The 13,985-nt window shown below is 46.1% G+C and overlaps 1 protein-coding gene across 2 annotated transcripts in view; it reads right to left on the bottom strand.

The window, feature by feature from the left end:
- The window catches only part of GOLM2 (golgi membrane protein 2), a 22,239-nt gene extending 8,254 nt beyond the window's left edge, over positions 1-13,985 (bottom strand). For both annotated transcript variants that reach the window (XM_065688508.1, XM_065688509.1), the window contains exons 1-8: positions 13,392-13,985; positions 7,179-7,233; positions 5,956-6,058; positions 4,897-4,987; positions 3,860-4,004; positions 3,159-3,239; positions 2,721-2,819; positions 1,162-1,335 (exon numbers count right to left, since the gene is read on the bottom strand). In XM_065688508.1, the coding sequence (XP_065544580.1) occupies positions 1,162-1,335; positions 2,721-2,819; positions 3,159-3,239; positions 3,860-4,004; positions 4,897-4,987; positions 5,956-6,058; positions 7,179-7,233; positions 13,392-13,718 (1,075 nt within the window). In that variant the 5' untranslated portion in view covers positions 13,719-13,985. The remainder of the gene's footprint in view (positions 1-1,161; positions 1,336-2,720; positions 2,820-3,158; positions 3,240-3,859; positions 4,005-4,896; positions 4,988-5,955; positions 6,059-7,178; positions 7,234-13,391) is intronic.

The raw sequence follows: 13,985 nt of genomic DNA, 5'->3' as shown, positions 1-13,985 counted from the left end.
CAGGATCCTCTTCACTGGTCACTGAAACCAGTTCAGGATTCTATTTCAACAAAACCACTATTTCTGTACCACTGTGTATCTGATCCACAGCATTCATACACGTCTCTGTTAGGAGGCTACAGAATCCTTTCCTCCTGACAATTTTCATGGCTCCGAGGATGCTGCTTTGATGTAACAACCTGCCATCTTGGAGTACAGAACGATTTTAATAATAGAAACCAACGCCTAAATGGAAACTAATCAGCTGTGAGCACAAAGAAGTGTAAAGTTGAATTTATAATGGCTATAGAAAGAAAAATCTTATTTGGCTTTAAAAAAACCCAACAAAACAACCCAAAAAAATTTTTTGGAACATTGTTTTTTGATTCCAAGTGCCCCTTCCCCAAGCAAATGCTTAACAATCAGAATTAGGTCTTTTAAAATAACTAGGTTACAGTATACCCAGTCAGAATACTCTATACTATACTGTATACTAATACTTAGGAGTGTTGCATCTCCACTGATACCATAAGAAACTTCAGTGTGATGTTCCTACAGGAAGATGCTGTAGGTGTAATACTCTCCTGGTGTTATGACAGAGACATCGCACAACCGTGCATGGCTGTGCAAGTTCTTACCTGCTGCCTGCCCACTAAGCCTCAGCAGCATCACCACCATCACACACAACACACACGATTTGCTCCTGTCTATCGGCTTCTTCCTTGAGCAGACACCGAAGAGAAGGGTTCTGGAAGACTTCTCATACAGAAGGACAAACCTCTGGCCAGTACAAATGCACCACCCAAAGACCCTCTATATAAAGGCTGAACACTTATCATACTGTCCAAAACTTCACTTAAGTAATAGTGTGAATATAAGTAACTCTCATAAATGTGTCAAAGGTTTTGACTTAATCTATTGAAAAGTATAGTAACTTCCAAAAGCATTTGTAATTCCTGTAAGCAAATACTTTTCTTAATGCCTGAATATATATATATACACACACATACACACTAAAGATGCCTCATTAAGGTGTATCTTTTACACATTAACACATTACATTTCAGGCTTACTCTCCAGAAGACATCTGCTGTAATGGTTCCCACTTCCCAGACAGGCACTATTACAAACAGAAACTGAAGTGATTTTACCCTATTGAAGCATATGATATTAGCAACTTACTTTGCTTCATCTTCTGCAAGTCACTAACTCTGCTCTTTGGGATTTTGATATGATCTGTCTCAATTTTGTGTTCCTTCTGGCCTTCCATGTTTTCTTCAAAATTCAAGTGCTGGAGAGAATTGGGAGGGATCTGCTTCACAACGTCTGTGTTTCCATCAGCATCACTGCGCACACCTACAGAACAAGGAAGCATGTTTGGTTTTACGTGGTTCCAAATGCAGGCTGTAAAGTTACTGCAAAAGAGAATTCATCACAGTTAATTCATAATCAATCCAAGTCGTCAGCTTCTCAGGTGATTTTCTGTATGTACTTAAGTGCTTGATGGAGCCCAGAACAATAATACATTTATGTATTTCTTTATCCTCCTGGTAAAACTCAGCTTTTCAAGTCTACTGAGCATCATTTCTTGTTTCAAAGCTATGATCTGAGAAGAAGCTTGCAGAAGGTCACAGCAGTTATGCTGCAAATAATAACTGTACTAACATATAACCAAGGAATACAGAAAGCCCTGGTCCCCCCTGAAATCCTCATCAACCTGCTGCTGATGAACTCCAAGTTTCACTCAGCAAGCTTTTCACTTGCTGTCTTTAATGTTTCCTCATTAATCAAAGTCAAAAAGCACTGCCTCACAACAACAGGAAAGGAACTATTTAAAAGATTTGACATTTAGAAATAATAAACTCTAAATGCATACAGAGGCTTTGAGCTCACCAGTTTTGGTGCTCTCATCTGCTTATGCAGCCACTGCCAAAGGAAAGAAATTAAGAAATGCTTCTGCTGCCCCTTGTTTCAAAGGGCCCAAGGATGGGCATAATAAACTTGAAGCTGTTTGTTGTGTCACACACACGTAACAAGCATGTTACACTGAACGGCTGTTAGCAGGGCAGTGTTTGAACTTGCCAAAGGTGCAGATAGAACCTAACCTTATCTTTGACATTAAAGCAAAGTGACTTGATCCATGAGCATTAAATTTCAGTGTATTTTATACGGATTCATGCCCTTTCTAGCTGCAATTCTTCCAACCCCTGTCACCACAGTACTTTTAATTCTCTCGTATCCTAACTCTCCCCCAACCACCCTCAAGTGAGCTGCTCATAGGAACAGGAGGACATTGAGCAATTTAACCACTGTTTAATCTTCAAATAGAACAGGCTACCAACAGATCTACAATCAACTCCCGGTGATGTGTTGCAGCCCTGTGTAATGAGTACCCCCAAGGGGAGATACCAATTTCAATTACTCTCCTCTGCCCAGTGCAGAAATCTTGAAGCACTTCTCTTTGAAACTTGTAACTCTCACATTTGGCTGAAGTTGGTCAAAAGACTCAGAAATTACTGGGGGATGGACAAAAAGATCACAGAAGCTCAGTGCCTCAGGAAGCCAGGCTAAGGACACGCGCAGCCTTGTATCCTGCAGAGACCGATCATTGGCTTTCTTTTCGCAAGCACATCAAACACCACGAAGGGTCTGGCTATGCACATCTGACACTCAGGGCAGCAGACATTAACAGTGGGTTTCCTACAAAATGCTGACTTGCCACCTGCTAGTAAGAACTTTACCTGGTGCCAGATTTGGAGCATGGGGCTGTTCAGTTGGAAGATTTAACACAGGTTGATGAGCTTCACTTTTAGGAGCTGAAATAAGCGGCTTCTTTAAAGCTAAAACAAAATACAAGGACAAAAGCTTGAAAGAGGAAGGGTATACCAGGTCTTCCCCTAACAATCCTGCCAACTTTGTTGTTGTTTTCTTGGTTTTAAGCCATAGATTAAAATACAAAATACAAGACTTCTGGGACAAAAATAATGAAGTTATCAACATTCAGCTGAGAACTCAAACCTCAAAAGGGCAGTAAAAATTACCCCATTTTACACCCCACTTGAATATTATTACCATAGGGAGATTTTAAAACTTTGCTTTCACTATGAAACACATGGTATTCAAACAGAATATATACAACACCAAGAACCCAAATGTGGAAGTATGAGAATACTTCTAACCAGTGGGAGTGTCTTCAGCTTTAGCAGGGTCATTATCCTCTATTTCAGGCATTCCTGCATCTCCTCCTGGTTTGATTTTCTCTGCAAGACAAGAATAGAACATGCGGCCTTATTAACAGTCAATCTCCCTCTTGTGGAAGGCTCTAGGACCAGGAGAAAAGTCCTTTATCCACAGAACACATCCGACATTGATAACACAACTACAACACTCCTTGTGCTGCACTGCAGACTGCTCTGGAGCAGCACTCCCAAAATCAGTGCAGTCTCCAGAAAAGGATGGGAAACAGATGTACTGCTCTTGGGAGCTGAGTACAAAAAGCCTGCTGCAAGAAGCTGACTGGCAGAGACACTGAACTGATACCAAAATGTGCTGATTCAGCAGCACAAGAAGCAGAAACAGAGGGAACCCCCATCTGTCTTTCAACGAGGCCTTCAGGGAGGACACAACCACAATAATTACTCATTAAGAGCCTCCTGTACAGCTGCTGCTAACCAGAGGTTCCCCACTGTTCCTCCCAGCTAGACATTGCTCAGTGGTTTCAAGGCTCCTCACCCCCAGCCACCAGCTCTCCAACAAGATGCTCCTTGCCTGGCTCATCCCGAGATAATTCACTGTTCTACTTCAGAGAACTGCAGGATTCTGTACGAGGACACCACAGACTGGCTCTTTATCCATCAGAAATAACAAACCTAACAGATACCTTTGCCATTTGCAACGTGATCTGAAGGCTGCTCATTCTCTACTGTGTTTTTATCCTCTGTCTCTGGAACAGTCTTAGGTATCGGCTGGTCATCATTATTGGGACTTACTTCAGTGTCTTTACTGGACTGAATTTTTTGTGTGTCCTGTTAAAACAAATTCAGAAGGAACCAGCATTAAGCACATCCCTGAAAATGACAAACCAAACACCCTCAAATTCATGATTACTTTGGGTAAGCAAAATGGCATTTCTGAATTACATGATCATCAAAGTGACCAAGAGCAGAATTCCTCCATCTACAAACCTGAGTCCTGGGGTAGGAGATGACAGCATGGATACTGGACACAAAATGTGAAATAAAGCAGGGCTGTAAGACATTTATATTGGTGTATGTGGCTCAAGTGTAAAACAAACAGGTTAAGGTGTCACTGGCCTTGAGCCTCAGATCAGAGACTTTGAAACTATTCTAGATTTTAAGACTGAAATCTACCTTTACCTTATCATTGCCTGTTTGTAAACAGAGACAAGTAAGGAAATTAGATTTAAAGAAAAGCAGGTTATTTCATCTGCTTGTAGGAAAGAGGCCCATGTTCTACTGGCAGCTTGCACCACATAATTACACCCCTGATACCATTCAAATGCCATTGTTATTTGCATCACATTAGCACCTCAAGGCCTCAACAGAGATCAGGTTCCCCTTTGCAGTAACCTGTACAAGGTTGTAAGGACACAGATCCTGCCCTAGAGAGCTGTAAAGTAATATCCATTTTACAGAGAAGAAACTGAAATCCTTCACAATGATGTCATGTAGGAAGGCTGTAGCAGAGCAAGGAATTAAGCCCCATCTCCAAGGCTCGGTTCACTGACTGAGCAGAACAGGCAGATGTGCGTACTCTGATACTCATTTAGGGCTGCTCAGGAAGATATTTAACCAAAAGTTAGGGAAGAAATGTCCAAAGCCTCCCCATATCTGCAATGCTCAGTCAAACAAACAGGACATCAGACTCTTAACTCAACAAAACTTCGCTGTGCATTACCTTCTGTTCCCGCACAACTTGGTCCATTAATTTCTTGATGTTTTCCTCATGCTGCAGTCTCATTTCCTTGATCTGCTGCCCACACTGCAGACTTGATTAGAAACACATTGTTAGTAACATTTCATTTGTTGCATCTGCTCTCCCATAAATAAAATAGGGGGGAAAATATGAAGCGGCACAGAAAGCCAAACCTGAGTTATAACAAGAATAGTGTGTCCAAAAAGCCTTGTCTTGGAATGGAGTGGAAATGGACTGAATACAGAAAGAAAGCAGAACTGGATAAAAACAGGGACAGAGCAGAAAACTAGGAAAAGAAACAGAAAGGCTTTGAACGTGTCTCCAAACCCTGGAAAGCAATGGGAAAGTTGAACTCCACAGTTAACCTGTCAGCAGACATTAACTCCTCCAGGAAAGCAGGATCTCCCCTCATGGCTCTCAACAAAGAAGATGCACAACCACCACTATCAGTTACTGACACCAACTCAAATAACAGGATCTGGGTGACACAGCTCAGGATCCCAACTTCTCCAGTGAGCCACATCAACATCAACCCAATTCGACAAAACTCCTGTCTCCCACAAACCCACTAATACTCAACACCCCACAAAGAGTAAAGAATAAAGAATATAAATAAAGGCTAAGGTCAGCTTCAAATTTCAATCTACACAATGCTTTCTACTTCAGTGAAAGAAATAAAATTACACTCCTAGAGCTGTGTCCTAGAGAATCATAGAAGAGTCAACTGGACTCCTCCAAGTATTTGTTAACCAAGATCTCCAAGTTAGAAAAAAATGCATTGACTTAAAATTGTCCAATGCTGAACACCTCCAGTAAGTGAGATTTTTCTTGGATCATGAGTCACTTTAGGGAGAGGAGCAGAACACCGTGAAAAACAGAACTCTGAAATCAAACAACTACCTAAGTCACGGTCACATCACCAAGGGAGCACACGCAAGTTTGAGGATTGGCAGAAACAGCATTCATTTGCACTTTTCACTAAGCACAGACTTCCACTACACACACAGAAACCCACAGTTACCACCGTTCTTGAAGCTCTACCTGTCATACTCCAGCCTCCTTGCAAGGTAAGTGTTGTTCTTCTTGTACTCGTGCAGCTGATCCTCCTGGCGAATGAATTCCTGACGCAGCTCTGCCAGTTGTTCTAGAGCAAACAGCAAAAACCAACATGAAACAGAAACAGAAGAAGATACAACTGGCAGTATTGCCAAAGAAGTTAAAAATATGCTCAAGCTTTATGTTATTCCTTCTAGATATACTTTAAAGATTCTTTAAGTAACTTGACAAAGATGCCAATTTACTCGTGTTTGCCAGATGTCAGCGTGAATTATAGAATAATTCTCATACCATGCCAAAACCCCTAAGTTTTTCTTTACCTTTTCACTCAGAAGACTCACACAATGCTAGTTCACCCATCTGGTGGAAATCTCCTTGATTTCCTAAAAGATTCTGCATTCTGAGTGACACAGAAGTACTACTAGGTTGCTGATGATGAAATAATCTTTTTTCTGCAGTAAGTGTACAACAGAAGGTACCTTCACACCACCCATAAAGCCAGTACATATTTCCTGTCTTCACAGTTGTTCTGGAAGTTCCTCTCCCTGCTCCCCAGGCTACAAATAATTGCCATGCTTCCTGCTATTTTAAGTTGCACCTACAGACACAGAGGCAGAAGTGCCAAGTATGTTGTCTGCAGGCGTGTTCAAAGTTTGGCATCAGCTGCTTGAGGTCACTCTGAAACCCATACAGGAGCACTGCAGGCACTGTAATCATGTCTGCATAGAACAGCCCCAACAGATGTTTTCTGGACCTTTTCTAACTCAAATGTTGAGGATCACAATGCTGCTGATCCAAACTGGACTGAACTGTGTATTTGGTCATGAAAATGATCCTCATCTCTTGGAAGTGAGCAGTGTCAGAACATGTTCTTTCTGCAGACAGTAGAGCAAAAGCCAGCCTTTTGCTTATCCAGAGTAGTCAATAAACACATATAGTGACATTTCATAGAATGGCTGGGTTGAAGAGACCTTAAAGCTCATCCAGCTCCAACCCCTGCCATAGGCAGGGACACCTTCCAGTAGAACAGGTTGCTCCAGGCCCTGTCCAGCCTGGCCTTGAACACTGCCAGGGATGGGGCATTTCAATTTATACGATGCTCCAGCACCACTTGGTCTCTCATTTAAGATGTTTTCTGCAGTACCCAGGCAGTGAAAACACACAACTTCCCAGCCTGCCAAACCATCATTTAGCCATGAGTTCCTTACCCTTCAAACGATGTATGTCTGCCATTTGATAGGATATGTTGTTCTGCAGCTTAATCTGAAAGGAAGAAACAGTGGCGTAAGTACAGAGCATCAGCAGGTCAGAGGCTGAAGGCTCAGGCATGTCTGTTTGCTTTGTAAAGACGTTGTATATAAAGGATCATCAGAATGACGTGTGGAGCTCCTGCAAACACAAGGGATGTATATTTAGTTACCTGTAAGTGATATCACCAACCTGAGCGCTGTCTTTAGGCCTTGCTAACAAGGACTTCAACTGATTTCCAGAACATATTACTATCCAAAAAAGCCCATTCTGTCAGCACTAAAGAAGCACACTGCATCCTGACACTGCAGGAGGCCTTGGAGTATCCCCAGTGTCAAAGGCAAGGGTATAAAAATAAGCACAGCATCAGCAGCACAACCACTCTTTACCTAATGGCTATTTAAAGTAAATCAGTGATGTGATGCTACCAAATATTCACCACACACACTTTATTTTTAAGAGGGAATCCGACACCACAGCCTTCCACACCAGCTTTTCATTGGGTATTTTTAGTAAGGAAATAAATAGCAGTTACAAGAAATGAGAAATGCATGTGCATTAAGTAAAGATGCTTTGTCTTGTTCTTACACAAAGACATATGTAAAGACAAAACACAGCAGAAACAAAGAGAACGATGCACATGTAGAACATACCAAGAAAAGGGGAAAAACCCCACAACTCATCAGGCAACACTGATGCTGTAGTTCTTTCTCTTGCAGCTTCATGATCGATGTAAGCAGTAACTCTAGAAAGGGAGCTGAAATGGGGCTGCGACTCTCGGGTTGCAAGGTCAGAACTACCTCTTGAATAGCAAACTGAGGCACAAGCAGCCCTGCTCTGGCATGGGACACACTCGGACTACTGCAATTCCCACTGGGATTCTGAAGCTCAGTGGCTGAGTTGGTTACCTACATTTCCTGTTGAACCAAACAAGAGACATATGTCCTTACTTCCTCCACCCACCTCTGCCTTCCCTTTCAGCAACTTATTCATGTCTTTAAACACAAAACCATGCATGAAGTATTTTTAAGAGACACACAGACTCTGGACCCTGGGATTCAGTGTGTCCCACATGGCTAAGGCAGCACTTCCAACTTCAGGAGCTCTCCGGCCATACCAGAACTGCTGAAGCCGTGATGTTCCGCAGAACACAGCGTACAGGGAGGCACGGGTCCAGGGAAGAGCTCCAGCCACATCCCAGAGGCTCCTCACGGAACAGAGCGCTCCGGCCAGCACTTGCTCTGTGCCAGACTGCAGTGTCCTGGCTCAGCACCGCATACATGGGCAATGCTGGCAGCAAACCCTGCCCCAGGCTGAGAACCAAGCCAAGAGGTACCACTGCCACGCTCCCACCTTCGGGGGGAAGGCTCAGCCACTTCACAGGCTTTTCCCAAAACCAGGGAGAATGGCAAATGATGCAATCTCCTGGTAACCCGAGATCTCTGACCACGTTGCTCTGAAACACATACAAAATGGGAACAGCCCAGGGATGCTTGAGGAGCAGCCTCGGCACGTTCAAGCCACACGTTGGAGCAACGGTCACACACGTGCTCTGCCCACCAAGAGGTTCAGGGCACTCCAGTTATGGGATGTACAAAGAACAACACTCAGTTAAATGAAAGCCTGTGTTGGACTAAGCATAGAAGCACAGGCAGAAGTAACCACCAAGCCCTTCTATTCCAACAGGCACTCAGCCCTCCATCAAGCCAACACCAGGATGAGGGGACAGGTACAAACCATGATTGTTGAGCATTAACCAAAAGCACCTTTCCTATTTCGCAAAGCCACTCGCAATAATGACCACATCTTCCCTCTCCGCCGCTCTAAAGTGATTCTTTCTCAGAGCCCAATAAATCTACCAACAAAGGAGGGAAGTGGCAGGTTCTGTTTTCAAACCTTCATCTATCAGAATTCATCATCCACGAAGTCTTCCTCCTGGCTTGCTTCTGCTCACCCCATAAAACACTGGACTCGCCACAGGCCAGGGGAGGGCTGCCTGTCTGCTACAGGGTTTGATTTGGAGATAGCATCAGTTTTATCACTATCTTTCATCTTGGTGATGTTGAGTTCCAGAGAGAAGTGACAGGATTTATATCCAAAACAGCTCAGCTGACAGCAAATGTCCCTCATCTGAAGGAGAGGAAGGGAAGAAGCTTTTTTATGATTCATGGGATCTGTTCCACCTACACATGCAAAAAAACACACTCCACAAACCATGGCACAAGTCCAGTTCTTTCTGAGCTGTGTCCTCCTTTAGTCCTATTTGTATGTTCTGTTTCTCAGCAGCTTCTCAGATCCATTCCAAAGCACTTGGGATGTACAAAAGAAATTCTCTGGAGCCCAATGAGCTCCGCACAGGGAAAAAACATCGGAAATCCTGTGCATGCCAGAGCTCTGTACATGCAAGACAACCCTCCCAGTGCTGCCTGGAAGGTAACATCATGTCCTGTAATGAAAGGTGAGGTGACAAAAAGAAGCCAGGAGCAGGCTGGAGGTTATCTCTGTGGATGGTGGGACAGAACACAGGTGGTGCTGCTTTCTGATAATGATAAACAGTCACCCGGTAACCTCCCCGGGGGGCATTTCCTTACCCAACAAGAGCACCCTCTGAGCTGCCCGTCCAAGCAGCAAGAGTGTCCCTGCTCCAGGGCACACACATTGCTAAGGCATGTGCAGGAACAGCACAGGAGAGCTGCTTAACAACCCCTTTGCACAAGACCCTTCTAAAGTTGCCAGCTGCCTTTTTCAGAATAGACACTGTTATGACCATGCTATTAGTACAGCATCAGGGATGACGCTGAGCATCAGGAACACGTGGTAAGCATGGAAGATCATTCAGTATCACAGCTTTGCAAACTGAGGAGCTATCAAGGAGTTCTGGCAACAAATAACATAGCCAGCTGCTCCCAAGGATGTTTTACCCCACAGTTCCATCCTGTGAAGCACCACCTCGGGGCACCAGCCATAGCTCTGGGATGAGATAGGCGCAATGGCAACCACAGAGCTCTGAACCCCCACACACCGGGTGGCTGCCATCTGGCAGCTCTCCACCACACATCCCTGCCCTTCAGTCATCTTACTGAGCTTATTGCAAAGGGATGTGTAAAGCGATGGCGGGGGGGGGAAGCCCTCCTCACAGTATGCTGCAAAGCAGCATGAAATACTCAGGAAACTAATGGTACCCACACACATCACCTCTCAGACAGCAGGGCAATCACTGCCTGCCTGCCTGCCTCCAGGAGAACTCCTCTGGGTGTTCCAGGGTCCAAGAGACCACCATGAGCTCATCACATTGTGACAGGAGAAGAAAACCCCAAGAACTCAGGCTTTTTCTTTTCTAAATGAAGCCACACAAGACAATAGGTCACATTCCTACACTTGCTCCCAAGAGCAAACATCCTGGTGCAGTGAATGGCATGCTGCAAACGTGGCAGGAGGGAGGAGACACACAAGGGTCTGGGCTTGACTACAGACACCACTGAGTGAGGAGAAAGCTGCCTGCAGAAACCCAAGTTGCCTCAACACTGGGAAATGAACACCCAATTTGCATGACCACAAGGCAAAGAAACCCTTACGGAGACACAGGGGCACGAAGCAGAACTGACGCTCTGAGAACCACCAGAGAAGCATCTCTCACAGGAGTTTTCTATGAAACAAGATACCTGGGAGTTACCAGTGATGATGTCTGGTTCTGGCTTTTGCATTTCACAAATGGATTGTTGGTAAAACCCAGTTTGTTCCAAGAACATCCCTGCCAAATTCTATTTTGAGAGAAAAACAATTATCCTTCAAGCCTTTTTTGGTCAGACACTTTATACCTTCTACTCACTACTTCTATGACAGATCTTTATTCCCTAAAGCGGACCTTTATTCTCTAGTCACTTAAAGGGGTTTCTTTGGAAGGAAAAAAAGAACAGCCAGGATTGTTGCCACCGAGAACATTATAGGAGTTCACATGGGAGGAAAGGAGAAAGGGACAGGGACTGGTTACTGATAAACCAGGCTGCTGCTCTTGCCTGTTAAGGCCCACTGAACATTTTGAACTAAAGAAGAGGGGATATTCAAAAGCTGCTGGCTCCTTTGGCCTAAGTGGCAGCTTCTAGAACAAAGAATGAGGATCCGAGGCATATACTGCAGTATGCACACAGTAACAATAAAATTAAGCGGTGCCTTTTACTGGTCACATTTCTCTTGGTCCCCTCCTGACGCGGAGTGTCCAAAGACTGGCCAGGTTTATGGAGAACGAAGTGGTCAGCAGGCAGGTGCAGCTCAACAGCACCTTGGTTTGCATCATGCATCAGAGCAGGCTCTGGGCTTTCAGCAACCCTTGCCAGGCACCCTCACTTCACCCCCTCATTTCCTTGCCTGGTGTCCTATTGTAAAACATCACAGAATTACAGAAACATACAAAATGTCTTGCATTAAAAGCCAGCCTTGCCACACAGCCCAGTGACTGATGGCTTACTTGAATGTCACCGAGGAGCTGGACGCCTGGCAGCCAATGATGCACAAAACAAGCTCGTTGCCCTGTGAATGCAGGCTCGGTAACAGGAACCCAACCTCATCCACAGAAAGAACAGCCACACCACCAGCATCCACTTACAGTACTCCCCTTGATCCCTGGCCACTTCTCCAACAGCCTGCAGCTTGGAGGCAGTTTCAATGCATCTACCAACCATCAGCAGCCTTCCTCCATTGATCTCTCCAGCCTAGCTGTGAGCTCCCCTTATTTTAGTACCCTCAACAGCCCAAGAAAGGGAGCTCCAGCTCAGGGCACTGACCACCACCTGTACTGTTTCCAAGCTACTCCCACCTTTGAAAGCTTGCTTTTACTGAAGAGGGCAAAGAACAACTCAACCTATTTGTCCTCTATTTGCATGTAGAAGTTCAATTCAAAAAAAGCCAACAATGAAAAAAAAAAAAAAAAAACCTAAACCAAAACACCCAAATATTTTGAAAACTACTGGTTTTCTGCCTTCTACAAGGGGAAACACCTTTGTTACAACCTAACGGCTCTGGAATCACAGAATCATTCAGGCTGGAATCCAGCGGCTTCAATCTCAGTTCAGCTCTTACTCAGACTTTGATATGGATGGAATACCTATTTATTAATTAAATCTAGATTTCAGAGTATCACAGGATTATTCACCCTGGTGTTAGTGGCCTTAGTTTCCAGTGGAGAGCACTGGTATCCCCTGTGACAAATCTGATCAGGCTTTTTATTCCAATCTCAGAAAACAAAAATAAAGTGCCACGTTTGCTGAACACACGAATGGGTTCATTTTAATGGTTCAGCAGGAAAGAAAACATAACTTTAACACAAAGTTCATCTGTTTGAAGGAGGCTCACTCTGTAATGAGATGTGCATGTATTCAGCTTCTTCTGGGACAATTAAATGCATTTTCTTACACTGCTCATCAAATGTGTCTTATGAAAGGGCCCGAAAAACAAATTCAGAGAGTAACGAGGCTGAGAGCGTGACATTTCCATAAATCCCATGGAGATAAACAGCGTTCACCCAGCAGAACCGGCAACTGCATACAAATAGAGTACCCGCTGAGTGAAGAGCTCGCCCGTGTAACTCCTCTGTACCAGCTGCCTGGGATCATCAGGAAAGTTGATGCACGAACTCCTCCTCCCTTCCACAACAAAAGAAATCCCCAGGCCGCCCCCACACAACAGGGCAGGCTGGATTTCACACTGCCCTGTTTCTTCCCAGCTAAGGAAAATGACACGTTGCCTCAGCAGCAGCAGGGTTTTATGCCCCAAGCACAGGCAGGGACCAGGCTGTGCTGTGCCAGGCGAGCTCAGGGCGCTGCACCTGAGCGTTAGACTTGTGCCTTTTTCCTTGAGGCCAAACTAACCGTTGTTTTAGGGCTGTGAGCAGGTTTTTGATTACAAAAGATCAGCAGACGAGGAAAGCTGAAGGAAAACGAGCACATTTAAAAACAGCAGTCTGGAAATCAGCGAGCTCTCGGGTTTCCACTGCCTGCACACACACTGCCCGTGCTGGGCGTTTTCGGCTCTATCCTGGGATGCTTTCAGAAACCCGAGCATTCTGCGAATGGTCCAACTGCGACCAAGCCCGACACGCCTCCGGGGGCCCGGTGCACCCGCCCGGGGCTGCGGGGAGCCCGGCCACCGGGCAGAGCCTCCTGTCTCCCCCTCTTTACCTTGCTGTCCTCGCACTTCTTCACCTGGCCGTCCCTGGCCTGCAGCTGGCTGCTCAGGTGGCTGTAGTCGGCCTCCTTCTGCTCCAGTTGCTTCTTGTGCGAGTCCACCTTGCCCATGAGGTCCGAGTTCCTCTTCTCCAGGCGGCCCCGGGCCACCTCGGTGCGCTTGGCCTGGCTCTGCAGCTCGGCCAGCTCCTCCTGCAGCAGCGCCTGGCGGGACGAGGCGTTCCAGCAGTTGAAGGCGAGGACGGCGATCACCACCACCAGTGCCACGAACACGAGCGAGGGCAGCCGGCCGCCCCTGCGGTTCGCCCCGAAGCCCACCATGGGGGAGAGCGCCGGGCGGGGCCGTCACCCGCTGCCCGCCTCCGCCCGAGCCTCCGAGGGGAGCAGCAGGGTCAGGCTGGGGGCGCGAAGCCTGCTCAGGGAGCCCAACGCCGGGCAGAGGCGCTGCCCCGGGGGGCCGGGCGCATCCCCGGCGGCGAGCGGGGAGAGCGGGGCGGGCGGGCACGGCGCCGGGCCGGGCTCTACCCGCGGTACCGGACCTGGGCCAGGCCGCAGCGCTGCGCTGGGGCCGCCACCGCGGCGCCCCGC

This window comes from Lathamus discolor, chromosome 8 (genome assembly GCF_037157495.1).
Source record: "Lathamus discolor isolate bLatDis1 chromosome 8, bLatDis1.hap1, whole genome shotgun sequence".
Taxonomy (NCBI): domain Eukaryota; kingdom Metazoa; phylum Chordata; class Aves; order Psittaciformes; family Psittacidae; genus Lathamus; species Lathamus discolor.
The sequence above is the reverse complement of the archived record's forward strand: the minus strand, read 5'-3'. Positions and strand labels throughout refer to the sequence as shown.